A 14,688-nucleotide genomic window follows, 5' to 3' on the forward strand; every position below is an offset into this window, starting at 1 on the left:
GCAGCATTGATCACTCGAACATTGGTTTTTTCAATTGTTCTTAGTTGTTATTAATAATAAAAAACTGGATTGTCGTAACTAATCGAATCTGTTGTTGTTTACATACGATAATGTACAGAAATCCATATGTCAATCATCGTGTTATGAGTATCACTGTTTTAAAATTGAAAACAAACAGATAGAACTGGGACACAGAAAAAAAGAAGACAACCCTTCAAGTGACATTATTGCGACGCATTATTGCAACGAAAAGCTTGTTGATTATCAAGTTTAGATTTATTAAATACCTATCAAGATTAGCATGCATTTTCTAAGATAGTGACGACTTGAAAAATAATAACTGATTAAGACGTGTAACATCATTTTTTAAAAAATCACGAAAGAGTCTTCAGGATATACAAACCCTAATCCTAGCTAAATGGTTTGATTTTCCTTTGCAACCTTAAAATAATTCATGACTTTTCAGATGTTTCTCTATCTAAGCCTTGTGATTCCTTGATATTGGTCAAGAGCTCACAAGGAGCCGCCGGACCCCTTTGTCAGGTAACTGAAAAGAACTTTTATTTGGCTGGAGCATGTAAACTCAACCAACTTATGTTTACTTCTTGTCGCCTTAAGATTAAAGATAAGAGAGCTGTGACTAGAGGAAAATAAAAATGCGCAGTTTTGTACAGTAAAGTGCTCTGATGCCCATTTGCAGCTTTTGTAATCCATATGAACCACGTATCCTTGGTAGTATACAGGTACTACAATTAGTGAAGGTAATAAGAAATAAATTTAGTCAGTATGAATGTACAAGATCAATTGCAGAGGGATTTTACTTTTCTTAAGAAGGTAAAAATCATGATCGAAATGAAGTCTATATGATTAAAGGGAATGCTGTAGCTATTTTTCACATGTTTTAGACTATTCTACCATTAAAGTAATATATATAACAGCAGTGGTAGAATGCGATTTTTACTGGATTGAATCAAGAAGTATATAAAGAAGGTTGCATAAATTAGGGTCCACATAAAAAAAAAAAAGGTCGCAGAATCACGCTTAAACATCATGGTATGTGCAAATGGTACATATGAATCATAATGCATGCGATGTAGTATTATGACAAATACTAGCATTTAATGGTACATCAAAAAACCAACCTAGGTAACAGCATGATGCAATGTGCGTCATTATTTTCTTCTACTTTTGGCTTCGCTGCTGCTGCTTAGCATTTCGTATCCATAAAATAAAAATAAAGCGTGCTTAAAAATGAATTTTGAGAATTATTTTTTTCTTTGTTCTTTTTTTTTTTTAACTATTCAGCATGTCGAATTTCCCTCCCGGATGGTTCTTTATCCAATCTAAATGCTCGCATCAAATGGTACTCGATGTTCACTTGGATTCGTTAAAAGTAAGTAAGAACATTAAATGAAGAAAGCCTCCCTGACTGACTTAAATAAATAAAAAAGGCAGCGGCAAAAGTGGTTGTTTGGCCCAAGAAGACAAAAGATATGGATAACCAACTATGGATGTATGATCACGGTTACATCATCAACAAGAATTCCGGCATGGGTAACGTATAGGATGTCACAAAGCTTGATCGCTTGTTAATATTGCCACATTTCAGTTTTAGACGTGCAAGGAGGTAATGCCGGCCATAAAAAAAAGAAATGCACTGTTTCATTTATATGAAATGTCTTAGGTATGTTGGAAAACGATAAGCAAATCATCCAGTATAAACGAAAAATGATCGAAGACGCCCAAAATCAAAGATGGTACTATCGTGAAGATGGTGTTATATACCCCCAAGTTAATCCCAACTTGGTCCTTGACATTAGAGTAGGTGACATTATTGTTCAAAACTGTAGTGTGTGCTAACTTTGGATTATGTTGTAGGGTAATTGGACAAAACCAGGTACTGTTGTCTTACTTTATAATCGAAAATATGAAGACAATTTAAATCAACTGTGGGATTTGATACCCTTTGGAACAAGTGATTCTTCTAGTCAAATCAGTTCGACCAGTGTCTCACTAAATGAGAAGGAAGATGAGGACTACTCATTTAGTTCGGCGACCTATGCATTGTAATTTTAATTAAAAAAAAAAAAAAAAAAAAAAAAGAAGGGGTGGATGTCTTTATTGTTGTTGTTGCTTCTTTTTACCCTTCTTAGTAACGACTTTAAATTCAGAGGAAACAGGATTCGTCTTTGGCAAGACGACGTTTAATTTCCCATCCAAATCAGCTTTTCTACGACTCATGAAATCGTTGGCAAAACGACGACCATCCATGGACTTTGAGTTCGTATAAATAATATCATGTATAATTTCTAAGCAACTGTTATCAACAGGGAAACTAAGCAACATTTGCAATATATCATCCACTATATAATGTATTTAGTCTCCTCTTTGTATGCTTATACAAAGTTAATTTTTTTTTCTTCTTACCATTCACACCAGGATTTAATTCGCGTAAAGATAATTTACACCATTTTAAAAATTCCTCACTGGGACCCTTAGGTTCACTTTTAATGGTAGGGTGTCGACTGGAAGATCTAGGTGTTGACATGCTCACGGATGGTAAACTAGGTGTCGACACACGCTTTTGTCGCACGGGTGTTTCCCATGCGTTGGATTTTGTTTGTTGATTTCGCGTATTATTCGAGACGGATGGACTGGGCTTGGGCTTAGTTGTGGATGAAACCGCTGACCAAGTATTCGATCGTGATTGAATCTTCTATTAAAGATATTAAAAAAAAAAATGATGAATATCTGTAAATATATTTTCATACCTTTCTACTTTGAGTTATTTCTTCTGATTGAATCTCGCGTAATGTCTTATTTGGTACTGTCTGAGGTACCCAGGCAGATTCATTTGAAACAGGCTCTGTCGTAGCTGCTACTTCAGCGGGCTCATTGAGTGACATACTACCTAAAGTAAATGACAAGGCATCATCTTGAGTAAATGTCAATGAATCATCGTGCTCAATTTGAGTTTTTTGAGGTGATCTTGACCGAGAACGACGTGGTGGTGATGGAACAAAGGGTTCACTAAATCTATTACTCCATGGATTTTGAGCAGTATCAATGATACCAGGCGTACCAGGTACAGAACTCCATCCTCTATTCATGGAAGGCTCAATAGGTTCGTAGTTTTGGTTACTCATAAATATTTGTTGTCTCTGTTGTTGTTGTTGCTGTAGTAATAATTGTTGTTGTTGTTGCTGTTGCTGCTGCTGCTGCTGTTGCTGCTGCTGTTGAACCATACGTTGTTGTAATAGAATATGGTGTTGTTGGTTCTGACGTAACATGGTCAAATATTGCTGTTCCATTTGTTTGTTCATTGCTAATTGTTGATAATCTAAATCTGCTTCATAAAGGTTATCCCTTTGTCTAGGTGTTGTATTTTGATACAAGGGATCATTTTGATGACTCAGCCAGGAAGAAGAGGGTGTGGTGGTATTAATATTTTCCCAAGCCGAAGTAGTCCTACCCACTCGTGAAGAAGCAAATGGTGGGTTACCAAAAGGAGATATTAGTGGTGGTTGTGGTGGTGCCACATTCAACCCATTATTAAAAGTGGGGTCATTGGATGGCCAAGGAGCTAAAAAAGGGATTTTGCTGTTCTTGACCTTAAGAATTAAAGCATCGATAGGCTCAAAATAAGGTACATCTTCACGCTTTACATGCAGGTTATGTTCAAAGAAACCAGCTTCATACCATCCTTGCATTTCTAAACCGGTAAATGGACCCTGTATAATACCAATGGGATCTCGATAAATCCATTGATAAGACCTCTGTGGTTCTACCATGGGGTTGCCTATAAATACTTCTTTTTCTGGCTCTTGGTCAAGATAGACACCGAAACTGTCAAAGTTCCCAACAGCATCGTATTTATCGACTCCGCTCCAAAGAGGTACTTCATCTACTTCATTATTGCTCATTAAAGAATACAGGTCTGATTTTTTGCCATTAGCTAGAATAAGAAAAAACAGTATTAGTCTAAGTTACAGGTGCACATGTTTATTTTAGAATGGATGATTTTTTTAGTACCTTCACCAAAATTCTCAAATGAAAAAATGTTATCGGACTTGTACTATGGCGTCCAATTATTTTAGAGACATGAGAAAAATGTGCCTGTAAATACTTTTTTTTTTGTTCTTTTGTTTACCTCCTTCTCTAATAGAGACAATGGACTTTGGTCTTGGACAGTAACTGGATACTCTTGATGTTGAATATCGTTTGGTAAATCTACCGTCTTGTATAAACTTAACATGTAATCTTTTGAATATTTGAAATCATCGTTTTTGTTATCACTAATAAAATTAGTGCATTGTGAACTGCGCTTGGGCATCTCTCCACCGCGCATCCTTTTCAATGAACAAAAAAATAGGGCATCAATTCCCGGTACAATTTCTAGCCAGACTATAAGCTCTAGATATTTACCATTCAGGTCCAAAATTCATTTGAGTAGTCATGTTTAATGTGTGTTTTTTTAAAAAAAAAGAGCTTATCAATGTTTAAAGTGATGAAAGAAAAAAAGAGATGGGGAAAAAAATAATTTTCTTATTGAGCACACTGGACCCAATCATGTTGTACAAAACAACCATGAACCGACGTCACTTTTTCACGATAAAATGTTGACAGCTCTTTCCAAATCATCCACAGAGACAATGATATTAGCTGTCATGAATGTACTTAAGTAGAACATATTGATATTGGCCTCCATCGATAATGGCTTGGAAATACATCGTACAATACCACAACGTTCAACATTGGAGCCTGAAAAATGTACTTGAATCACTCGTAAGGTCGTGCCGTCTTGCTCTTTCATCAGCATGTTTTCTTCAAACGAAGAAACAATATGTGTATCCGCTATAAGTGAGATATCTTCGCTAGTTGCCACAAAAGAACAGAATCGTTTATGATCCTCACTAATTTAGAATTTGATTGTTAGTCACACATGTATATACTAAAACCTTAATTCTTATTGTATAAATTAAATCACCTCTGGACAAGGTCAGGGTAGCACAATATTTTTAAAACGGTAATAACCCAGTCAGACCTATAATGTCGGTTTAACCCTACGCACTGTAGCTCATTATCTAACACATCCGTATCTAACAAAAATTGCGTTGGATCTACTGGCGATAATAAAGCTGTGTCCTCGTAATCCTCTTCCTCTTCAGTCACAGTAAAACACCCATCCTCTTCAACATCAAATCCGTCCTGCCGTAATGTTTTAATTACATTATGTAATTTTGACTCATTCACAAGTACAAAATCTGTTTGATAGGTCGATATACAAAATAGAGAACCGTCCTTCCGCCAAAGGCTCCGAGATTTCACTGATTCTCTTACCACTAGCATCTATTTAGTGAACAAGCTTTAGACGGCCTTGGTTTATTTATATAAAACAGCAGTTCCTGACCTTGCCCTCCATCATCATCCACTTGTAATACACGAAGCACTCCACTAGGTGCTCCCAAATCAGGACAACTCGCTGCCTCCAGGGCAGGCAAGAAATCCTGATCAATAGCTGCTTCATTTGCTACTATAGAAACACCATATCCATTTTCTGTAAAAGAAAAGAAATACTCATCACTAACACAAACAAAAAATCGTGAATACTTTCGTCCCCCTTCTTTTTGACACCTTCCCCCCTTTTTTTACCCATTGACGTTTTTAAACAATAGCATCTTGGCAATGGCATGAGTAACATGGATCAGGTGAGATCTAGGAAAATAAATAATCCTTAATCTCGCAGGTAAAATTGTAATCATGTATTAGACATTAGAAAAAAACAAATATGAAAATGAAAACCTTTTTTTCTTACAGGTCCAACGGATCTTTAATTTTTTTTTTTTTTTTTTTGTAATCCCTAAATTCGAAAACGATAAGATAACAAATAACTTATCTTGCTTATCCTCGACATAATCTTTTTAGCAATAGCATTAAACCAATTATACAGATAGAGAGAGTTGGGGGGTAATCTAAGCATTAGTTTTGAGAAAAGCTCAAGAAGCGTCATGATGACAAAATTTTAAAGATAAAAACCATCCAATGAATATGAAAACAAGGAATAATACGTATGAAAGCAGGTGAAAATTAAAAGCGTTTGTTAAATTACAACCTCGCAGATTAAAAAGATTAATTGTCAATTATAAAGGGCAATCTAATGGCCTCCAAAAAAACCTTTATTTAATTGTTTAATTGCCTTTTCATACATATTAGGCGAGTGATCCATAAACATGGTTCTAGAAAACACAATCTCTGAAAATCTAGCTTGTACATCATCACACCGGCTTAATTGAACCATATGAGCTCGTTTATGCTTGCTTGTAGCTGAACCCTCGGATTCTTCTGTCGAATGTTGGACCAATTGAGGCACCGACTCGATTAAATATGTTGTACTCGGCGGGAACAGTTTTTCTTCTCGCATATCGGCTCGCATTGTCTTGATCAGTGCCCAAAACCATTGATCATGCTCCTCTTCCTCCAATTTCTTGTGATATCTACCAATGACTCGATTCATGATCTCGTCCGTAATGTGGCTATCTTCATGTAGGCTGACTGCCACATTTTTGAAATCTCGGAGGAGACCAAGACTCAAGCTGCTCACAATATCAAACGCATGCACTACACTTGTCACCAATCCTTGTCCACAATACTCACTCAAGGAAAGCGACATAACGCACGGTGAACCGTATGTATAACAATGAATAGGTCTTCCTGATGGCAGTCCAGAAAGTTCAGAAGTAACAAACGGGCATGATTCTCGTTTGATGGAAGAGGTTGTAAAAGCATCTAAATCGGCATCTTCTAGATGCCTGGATAGAAAATGGACTTTTTCTTCGCTCCATAACACACCGAGTAAGCTTGCAACACCTGCACCAAGAGAATGACCACACAACACCAGGCCATAGCTGGGATGTTCTTCTAACCCCTTTTTAATGGCTTCAAAAACTTTGCCTTTTTGAATAGCAAGTAACTGTGCTGCCTCCAACATTCCACCATGAGCCACATACTGTCTCGGATGATTCTTTGCGTCGGTTGGGTTATGCGCATGAGGGAGTTGATCTGTGGGCAATGTAAACTCTCTATACTCGCACGTCAAATCTGTCAACACATCACCTAAGCCAAGTGTACCGCGGCATGTCAAGACAATGGCTTGTGCGCTATGATCAACCGTGACATAATGAACTAATGCATGTAACTTGGAATTACTTACAGAAGAAAGAATGGTGGTGTCTGTATAGCTCGAAAGTAAAATATCTTCAATAGCTACACCGGTATGATGAGCAAATGCGTGATGATTGGGGTGATGAGAGTTAGGAAGGACACTAGGAATATCTCCAATACCCAAGATACGCATGAATGATTCTCCGTAAGCTGCACTGGCATAACGAATAAAATGAGCAATGTTATTGATAATATGTTTTCGTGGAAAATTTCTTGGATTCGGTTCGGTATCCAAGGGAGATGTTTCCTTCTTTTGGTGAAGCTTGGCAGGTACTGAAGGAGACCGTAGCAAAGTCTTTGATGGTGTTGTGTAAAACGTTGTAGTCTTTAAGGTTCTAGAAAGTGAAGCTAGACTATTAATTGAGTTGGATTTGTGTATGTATGGGGATGTAGGCATTGGCGGCGGCGGTGATCTTTTCTTGGCTAGGGTTTCAACTCCTTTTTGAAATAGGTTCGATACGCTCTTTTTTTTGGCGAGATTAAATTTCATACCGCTCCAAGACATGCGTCGTTTGGATTTGTGATCAGGCTCAGGGTCATCTGAAAATGGTACAGAAGGTAAAGATTTTTCGTCCCGCTGTGAGTAAGATGATTGTAATGTGGTGGATGTACTTGTCATGGTTGTGATAGGACCATCCACAGTTTCTTCTAAAGTATCTTGTGTCATGACCCCGTATTGTGTTTGCCGCTCCACTTTCTTTCGCGACAGTTTTTTTGATACAGATGATAGCATAATCTTAAAGCCTAAACCCTTCTTTTTCACTGGCATTGGTACGTCAGATTCAAATGGGATCACACTCGATTCGTCAGGGGTGGTAGCACAAGAAGTAATTTGAGAGTAAGGATCAATGGCAGCCATAAAAGACTCTTGCTCTTCTTCGTTGGTTTTTTCTACAATTTGTTTGGTCTTGGGTTGATCAAATCCATAAACATCAATAGGTCTGATCTGAGTGGTTCTCGTTGTGATTCGATTTGTAGTTGTTGTGACTTCATACATATTATATGGATTTCCAAAATTGTCTAGAGCCAAATCTATTGACTTGTTGGAAGACACACTAAGTCGTTTATTGTCATCTGTATTCCCTGCCAAAATTTCTTCTAATTCGTGAATAATATCATCATGCTCAGATGTGTTCTCTTCTTTGTATTGTATCAATGCCTTTTGTGTATCTTCTTCTACTACCAGACCTTTCCATAGTACCGTTGTCTTCATATTCTTCATGGTACGTTTGTGGGTAACATTTTGAAGTACGGCAAAAGCTGTCATGGCTTTTGTCAGACCTGAAAGGATAGCAACTTTGCCTACTTTTGTAAGCGCAAAATTAGGATCTCGGGTCAGTTCACGATTTACCAGTGTAACAATTGAGGCTATCGCTCGTGATGATTCGTTCGATCCAAAAATGCCATCAATAATACTAACGGATTCTTCTGCTGCCTACGAAAAAAAAAATTATATAATCAATAACAAAAGAAAAAAAATATATAAGAGTATTAAGTTTTACCATTAGACCAGACTTAATTGTTTGAGATGTGAATTGAATACCAGATAACGTAAACAATTCAACCAATGTGAATGAATGGTGTACAATATAGACACCAAGATTTGTATATTTATCGAGCACCTGTAGAAACCCATTTCTAAAAATATATACATAAACAAAATAGGTTTAGTCTTTTTTTCTTTTCTTTTTTTTTTATCGCTTTGTTTTGGTGTATGCGCACGCTATGTTACCTTTCTTGATCGAGTGAATCTTTCGACATATTATCAGCAGTAATTACTGACGAAGAAGGCGCTGTCAGTTCATGCAGCTTTTTGGCTGTTGATAAGGCATTAATCAATGCCTGCCTTGATAATCCAAACGAAAATGATGTACTGTGTTTCACGGATTCTAAAAGCGCTTCAATCAAGAGTGATGAACATCGTAGTGATAGTCTCGTAGCTAAGGCGATTGCGGTAATAAAACTGGCTATATTCTCTGGTAATAACGTGGGCGATGCATTGTATAAAGTAGCTGAGTACGATGTCAACTGTTGTGCTGAAACAGCCATACTGGTTAAAAAAAAAGTTCTCTCCTAGAAAGAAAAAGAACAAAGAGAGCAGGCCCACTCTCAAATAAATAGTTGTGGAGGATCCCCAATTTGGCTTTTTGATTAGGCCGTCACGTGTGTTACTTGATCTACATGTGATTGCTGGGCCACTTTATGACACTGTGATGACTAGGAATATTGTCGAAAAACAAGGTCGACAATATTATTTTCTTTTATTACTTGTTTCAACAATAGTACATATTTTCTAACAAATGGAATTTCTAAGCAAGTTTATTTGTTTACTTCACAAAAAAAAAAAAAACATTTGTATCCTGTATTACAAAAACCTTTTTTTTTCTAATACGTTTTCACTATTGTTGACCCTAATCTTTTGTGTGCAACCTATTTTGATATTGGCATTTAATATAATTATAAATTCACAATTCTGGATAATTCAATGTTACAAAAATAAAAATAAAAACGTTATCTTCCTTTTTATTCTTCCTTTTTTTTGAAAAAATCAGGTAACAATCATGAAAATTGCTGTTTTCTACTGAAATCAAATCACGGTAATAAAGATTTTATATGATTTAGGAACTTTACCTGCGCCTTACAAGTAAGTTGTTCTTTTGTATGTATCCAATGAAAATAACTCAAGCAATCATATGCCAATAAGATTAACCATATTCATCGAGCCCCACCGTTTGAGTTCTTATGACTTACATTTGATAAAAATAAAACCCGCATATATGAAACTTGGTGCACAACCTCTTTTTAACAAAAAAAAAGTAACACAATCCCCGTTTGGGTGAGATGAGAATTTCACATTTAAATGAAACTTATAGTAAGGTGTCGCCTGCTTACAAATGAGCCCCTACTATGCCATGATCGATTATTTTTATTCTTATTTCGATCATTCATTACTGCATGGTCGTTTCTTCATCAAGCGTGATACAAACGTCAAGTGTGCGCTGACATTTTTTGTGTTCGGTTATTTGATATATTTATATTACTTTAACACAATCTTTCTAAATGGTCCAACCAAAATATTAACGCTACAAGCATAGGCAGAGGTATTTATCTTGAGAATATCTTCTGACATTTAGAATAGGATTTACCTCCAAAAATACAAATCTTTGAAGATATTAGATGTGGGAATGCATGCTTTCCAAACTGTTGGTGGTGCATTATATAGATTAATGTATTATTAACATTTTTTATCTTGGGCATCTTGAGAAAACTTCTTTAATACTGCTTTATTCCTTGGTAGTGTGTAAATCCGTTTTGACTAGATTAGCTTGAGCCCAAAATAGATGCTAGTTTTTTTAACTTGTAAAGACACTGACCCGTATCATACCCACTACCTTGCCTCATAGTAAAATCACTACTTGCCCTATCGCAGGAGAATTAGCCAGGTCTTTTTTTAAAAAAAAATGATCAAATTGTTGCAATGTCCATAAGAAATATATATAAAATCTTACACATTCATTTAAGAGCATGTACGTACCTTTCTAAGACAATTTAACATCATCAAACTACCATGGAAACCTCCGTCAATAACATTCAAAGTACATCGGTCAGTTAATAAATAATTATATTTTTTAAAAAAATAAGCAAAGGTATAAAATATTACAATTTATTGATAAATGCATGAAGTATGTATGCACCATCTTAATATAATAAATACCATTCGTCGTGACATGTGGGAAGGTATGATGTAGTTTCTTTTTTAGAACACCCAAGACTAACTATAAGGAAATGGAATAATGAAGTCTCTCAGGCCCCTTACTACATAATAGTACAAATAATCGACCACTGCAGGGAAGAACTAAACCTTGCTTATCCTATTTAAGTGAAGTTATGTTTGAACACATCAACAGCATGTTGTCCTTTTAAATCTGCGGCCCTATTTCTTCTTCATTTTGTCTAAACGCCTATAAAATAGGGTGCCGAGAAAAACACCAAATTAACTTGTTTAAATCGATATGATGACTCTCTGTTTAATTATTACCATTAAGCAGTGGGCATATTCTAATACGAGAGTAATTTTTTTTTCTGCTTCTTTTTATTAAATTCAATTATAATACATTATTTCATTTCGATATAGGAAAAGAGAGGTAAAGGAAAAAAAGTAATAATGTGGATGGCATGATGTGGTTGTTAAAGTTGATAAGATATGATAGGAAAGACTGCATATAAAAAAAAAGGGATGAGAACACTAAATTAAATATATATATTGGAGTTTTTTTTTTTGGTTTTTTAGTTTCTATTATCTTGGCGCCAGTTGTTACTTTGTTGACGTTGTTGTTGTTGCTGTTGTCCGCCATTGTTATAGCCGCTGTTATATACAGGCCAGTTAGAGGGAGCACGATCCTTACCCCAAGATAACTATAAATTTATTTTCAGTCTTTAAATCCCAACACGATAATATACTTCTTATTTACCTTTGCTTCGCGACCGTTAACATTCATACCTTGTAAATGAACAATCGAGTTTGCGGCATTTTGATGTGTGTCCAATCTATTATGCACAAATTAGTGATCGTACGTTTTTTTTTCGCTGAAGATATGAAAGATCTTACTTGACGAATGCGAAACCTCTATCGGCTTGTAACTTGACTTCTTGGATGAAGCCGAATCTTTGGAAAGGTTGCAATAAATCATTATCTAATTTTCCATTTAGTAAATCTTCTGTGGTATTTTGTAACAAAAAAAAAAAAAAATTACCAGTGGTGTTAGGTGGCAAGTTACCGACGTAAACGCTAGTAACATAGGCAGGAGTTTGTTGGAGAACAGTCTCGTAAGGAAGTTGTTGCCCGGGACGAGGAGGGGGAGTATCAGATTGACTCTTTTGGGTAGCCCAATTAACACGAATATTACGAGAACCAACCATCTCACCGTTCATAGAAGCGATTGCTTGATCGGCATCAGCCTTTTCACGGAAGGCAACAAAACCAAAACCTCTAGAGTTACCGGACATTGTATCTCTCATGACATGAGCATTTCTTTTTTTTTAAAAAAAAGTGTCAATAAACTATAAAAATTAGAGTAAAAAAAAAAACTTACACCATCGTTCCAAAAACACCGAAAGCTTGGGACAGTAAATCGTCGGTAATCTCGGGAGCAAGATCACCAATAAAGATTTGGAAATGGCTGGGAGCTTCTTCCTTTGTAAGTTGTTGTCCTTGTTGAGCCCAATTAACTTTGATCTCCTACAGAAAATTTTTCAAGCATCAGAACCCTAGACCTCGAATTTCAATCAGAGTTTTTACTTACGTAGTCTAAAACCTTACATCCATTCAATTCCTGAATGGCGCTGTCAGCGGCTTGGGGTTCAACATATTCGACAAAGCCATAATTGACACTAGGCTATAAATCGGACGAGTTAGGGGTAAGCAAATGATGAAATATATTGTTGATGCTTACGAAAGGGCCATGTCTATGCATCTAAGTTTAAAAAGATTGGTATGTTCAGTTTAGAAGTACGCGTCTTTGTTCGGACTAGATGATGTACTTACAGCGACAATCTTGATGTTAGCTACAGAGCCCATAGGAGCAAAGTATTCAAGTAACATTGTATCAGTCACTCTAGGAAGAGTGTTAAGTTGTGATTCTGCAAGACATAAACTATGCTCGTTATTGTTACCTTTGGTCAAGGTTACCAACATAGATTGTAGTGGTGGAAGACATTTATTTTTTTAAAAATCGAAAAGGTGAAGTTTAAAAAAGTCTTTTTTTTTTTTCTTTTCAAAAAGGAAAACTCAAAAAAAAAATTATTTAAGCGCGTCATCAAGGGCACTTGTTTTTGCACATCAGCCTTTTTCACAGCCGCACGGTATTTTCAAAAAAAAAACTGTTTTATGCATTTCAACTAATGTTTACATTGGTGGAGAAAACATTGTTGACTACGAAACTTTATTATTGTGCGGTTCGGATCAATAAGCGTTCAGAATACACATACTGTCGACTGTTATAAAATCAAAGATTACTATCAGACTGCATTCAGGGAAAGGATAGAAGTTTAATTTTATTTACGAACGTCGAAAGGTCGAGGGTACATTTCAATACCCAGAACGCAAAAAGCTTTATTTTATGCAGGAGGCAAGTGTCTATCATGACAAACTAATTGGTTTGTAAGCACTTTACCAATCCTTGCTTCTTAAAAAGATAGATGGTCACTACAAGAACTATCCAATTTCCTTGAAGCCATGGATAAATATTTGAGCATAATGTCCAAGAAAAAAAAATTGCAATAATTTCTCTTTGTCGTCCTCTACTCTTTATAATGCATGAATTAAATGAGGCTAGTACAGAGATTATTATGCCGCCTTGACCACTTATGAAGCAATTGTCTCAACTGTGTTAGTTGTGCTTAGAAAAATTGACAAATATCTTCTTTTGTAGGTACATTGATCAACCTTCCGATTTATATTTTCTAAACAACAGACCTAATCAACATCGAAGATATTATACATTCTTATTTAGAGTAGACCGTAGAGCATATAACGTAATTATGAACTTTGATATTTACATCCAGCTATGTGTATATCTAATTTGAAGTTATTCAACCTACTTATTGATTTTCCCCCCAATTTCAATGCTTTGCGCCGATTTTAAAGTTAATTTAAGTATACACTAGATGCCATTAATTTGACTCTTTGTAAAGAACGATAATGAACCTAGACAAGCCTCACCAGCGCTATCTACAGTATCACTATGAAACCTATGAAACAATCGCTTTAAGTAATCTCGCTGATTTTCAGGTGTTAGTGTACCGTATAACAAACCTCTGTTAACACCCCTAAGGACAGTAAGCAATCATTTCATCAACACCTTAACATAGCCCGATATCACTTGAATGTAAACAAACTTATCATCTCTGTCGTAGACACTGATAGTAGCTTCCTTTATTGATTGTCTAACGGTTATTCCCGCTTAAGAGTATGCACAGAAAGTATGCTTTTGTATTGGCCTACACTCAATACTTTCCAACTAGCACTGCTCTTCAGCTGTATAACGCATGCTCAGTTGTTTTACTCAAAAGTGTTCTCAAACTCGTTCGAATTTCCAAGGCACAAATTGCATGAATGACTTATAATATATCAGATAACAATAGAACTTTATATGAAATCTCACAAGGCAAACTTATCTTTCTTCTCAGTGCTACATGTCCTCTTTGACACTCCGAGTCAAAAAAAAAAGTTTCTGTTTTGATTTGATCTCTGAAGGCAAAGATTCTACATCATCAAGTTTATCAGGTCACGGTATTTGGCAATCGCTTTTCTTGTCCTTTAGGGACAGCCAAAGTGCACGTAGTTACAACGTAGGATCTGTGTTTTGACTGTCCTTTCAGATCAGGAAACAAGAATACACAATCAAAAACAATGTGATAAAAACGGACAAATATATATTGAACGATTTATGCCTTTTTTGACAATTA

The 14,688-nt window shown here is 35.9% G+C and overlaps 5 protein-coding genes across 5 annotated transcripts; 1 reads left to right on the forward strand and 4 right to left on the reverse strand.

Annotated features, from left to right (window-relative positions):
• Window positions 1-1,282: 1,282 nt before the first annotated feature.
• Window positions 1,283-2,099, forward strand: EV154DRAFT_510655 (ricin B lectin domain-containing protein). Its single transcript, XM_051601728.1, has 5 exons — window positions 1,283-1,393; window positions 1,452-1,554; window positions 1,610-1,627; window positions 1,685-1,821; window positions 1,879-2,099. The coding sequence occupies exons 1-5, from the start codon at window positions 1,307-1,309 to the stop codon at window positions 2,068-2,070; spliced, it is 537 nt and encodes a 178-aa protein (XP_051457106.1). The 5' UTR covers window positions 1,283-1,306; the 3' UTR covers window positions 2,071-2,099.
• Window positions 2,100-2,732: 633 nt separating this feature from the next.
• EV154DRAFT_245185 (uncharacterized protein) lies at window positions 2,733-4,814 on the reverse strand. Its single transcript, XM_051594574.1, has 4 exons — window positions 4,426-4,814; window positions 4,151-4,349; window positions 4,033-4,075; window positions 2,733-3,955 (listed from the first exon to the last, which is right to left on the reverse strand). The coding sequence occupies exons 1-4, from the start codon at window positions 4,455-4,457 to the stop codon at window positions 2,766-2,768; spliced, it is 1,464 nt and encodes a 487-aa protein (XP_051457107.1). The 5' UTR covers window positions 4,458-4,814; the 3' UTR covers window positions 2,733-2,765.
• On the reverse strand, window positions 4,524-5,771 carry EV154DRAFT_552102 (uncharacterized protein). The gene is made up of 4 exons (XM_051605033.1): window positions 5,653-5,771; window positions 5,411-5,583; window positions 4,988-5,349; window positions 4,524-4,913 (listed from the first exon to the last, which is right to left on the reverse strand). Exons 2-4 carry the CDS (start codon window positions 5,525-5,527, stop codon window positions 4,607-4,609), a joined length of 786 nt encoding a protein of 261 aa, XP_051457108.1. The 5' UTR covers window positions 5,528-5,583; window positions 5,653-5,771; the 3' UTR covers window positions 4,524-4,606.
• Window positions 5,772-6,092: 321 nt separating this feature from the next.
• On the reverse strand, window positions 6,093-9,438 carry EV154DRAFT_245239 (uncharacterized protein). Its single transcript, XM_051594575.1, has 3 exons — window positions 8,954-9,438; window positions 8,724-8,859; window positions 6,093-8,656 (listed from the first exon to the last, which is right to left on the reverse strand). Exons 1-3 carry the CDS (start codon window positions 9,268-9,270, stop codon window positions 6,155-6,157), a joined length of 2,955 nt encoding a protein of 984 aa, XP_051457109.1. The 5' UTR covers window positions 9,271-9,438; the 3' UTR covers window positions 6,093-6,154.
• Window positions 9,439-11,284: 1,846 nt separating this feature from the next.
• EV154DRAFT_510674 (uncharacterized protein) lies at window positions 11,285-12,985 on the reverse strand. Its single transcript, XM_051601729.1, has 9 exons — window positions 12,895-12,985; window positions 12,767-12,836; window positions 12,675-12,695; window positions 12,525-12,617; window positions 12,315-12,460; window positions 11,976-12,253; window positions 11,831-11,915; window positions 11,694-11,769; window positions 11,285-11,637 (listed from the first exon to the last, which is right to left on the reverse strand). The coding sequence occupies exons 1-9, from the start codon at window positions 12,936-12,938 to the stop codon at window positions 11,509-11,511; spliced, it is 942 nt and encodes a 313-aa protein (XP_051457110.1). The 5' UTR covers window positions 12,939-12,985; the 3' UTR covers window positions 11,285-11,508.
• Between the last annotated feature and the right edge of the window lie 1,703 nt (window positions 12,986-14,688).

Source organism: Mucor mucedo (assembly GCF_025094135.1).
Source record: "Mucor mucedo strain NRRL 3635 chromosome Unknown EV154scaffold_52, whole genome shotgun sequence".
Taxonomy (NCBI): domain Eukaryota; kingdom Fungi; phylum Mucoromycota; class Mucoromycetes; order Mucorales; family Mucoraceae; genus Mucor; species Mucor mucedo.

What these genes read in the sequence shown, in the direction of transcription:
- EV154DRAFT_510655 (XM_051601728.1), top strand. Translation starts at nt 1,307, where the DNA reads ATGTCGAATTTCCCTCCCGGATGGTTCTTTATCCAATCTAAATGCTCG. An exon ending in TTCACTTGGATTCGTTAAAA is followed by an intron (nt 1,394 to 1,451) that starts GTAAGTAAGAAC and finishes TAAATAAAAAAG; the next exon opens with GCAGCGGCAAAAGTGGTTGT. An exon ending in ACTTGGTCCTTGACATTAGA is followed by an intron (nt 1,822 to 1,878) that starts GTAGGTGACATT and finishes ATTATGTTGTAG; the next exon opens with GGTAATTGGACAAAACCAGG.
- EV154DRAFT_245185 (XM_051594574.1), bottom strand. Translation starts at nt 4,457, where the DNA reads ATGACTACTCAAATGAATTTTGGACCTGAATG. An exon ending in ATGAATTTTGGACCTGAATG is followed by an intron (nt 4,350 to 4,425) that starts GTAAATATCTAG and finishes TTCATTGAAAAG; the next exon opens with GATGCGCGGTGGAGAGATGC. An exon ending in ATTTGAGAATTTTGGTGAAG is followed by an intron (nt 3,956 to 4,032) that starts GTACTAAAAAAA and finishes TTCTTATTCTAG; the next exon opens with CTAATGGCAAAAAATCAGAC.
- EV154DRAFT_552102 (XM_051605033.1), bottom strand. Translation starts at nt 5,527, where the DNA reads ATGAAGCAGCTATTGATCAGGATTTCTTGCCTGCCCTGGAGGCAGCGA. An exon ending in GGATGATGATGGAGGGCAAG is followed by an intron (nt 5,350 to 5,410) that starts GTCAGGAACTGC and finishes TTCACTAAATAG; the next exon opens with ATGCTAGTGGTAAGAGAATC. An exon ending in TACCCTGACCTTGTCCAGAG is followed by an intron (nt 4,914 to 4,987) that starts GTGATTTAATTT and finishes ATTCTAAATTAG; the next exon opens with TGAGGATCATAAACGATTCT.
- EV154DRAFT_245239 (XM_051594575.1), bottom strand. Translation starts at nt 9,270, where the DNA reads ATGGCTGTTTCAGCACAACAGTTGACATCGTACTCAGCTACTTTATAC. An exon ending in GATTCACTCGATCAAGAAAG is followed by an intron (nt 8,860 to 8,953) that starts GTAACATAGCGT and finishes ATATATTTTTAG; the next exon opens with AAATGGGTTTCTACAGGTGC. An exon ending in CAATTAAGTCTGGTCTAATG is followed by an intron (nt 8,657 to 8,723) that starts GTAAAACTTAAT and finishes TTTTTTTCGTAG; the next exon opens with GCAGCAGAAGAATCCGTTAG.
- EV154DRAFT_510674 (XM_051601729.1), bottom strand. Translation starts at nt 12,938, where the DNA reads ATGTCTTCCACCACTACAATCTATGTTGGTAACCTTGACCAAAG. An exon ending in CTAACATCAAGATTGTCGCT is followed by an intron (nt 12,696 to 12,766) that starts GTAAGTACATCA and finishes TTTTAAACTTAG; the next exon opens with ATGCATAGACATGGCCCTTT. An exon ending in AGAGGTTTCGCATTCGTCAA is followed by an intron (nt 11,770 to 11,830) that starts GTAAGATCTTTC and finishes TGTGCATAATAG; the next exon opens with ATTGGACACACATCAAAATG.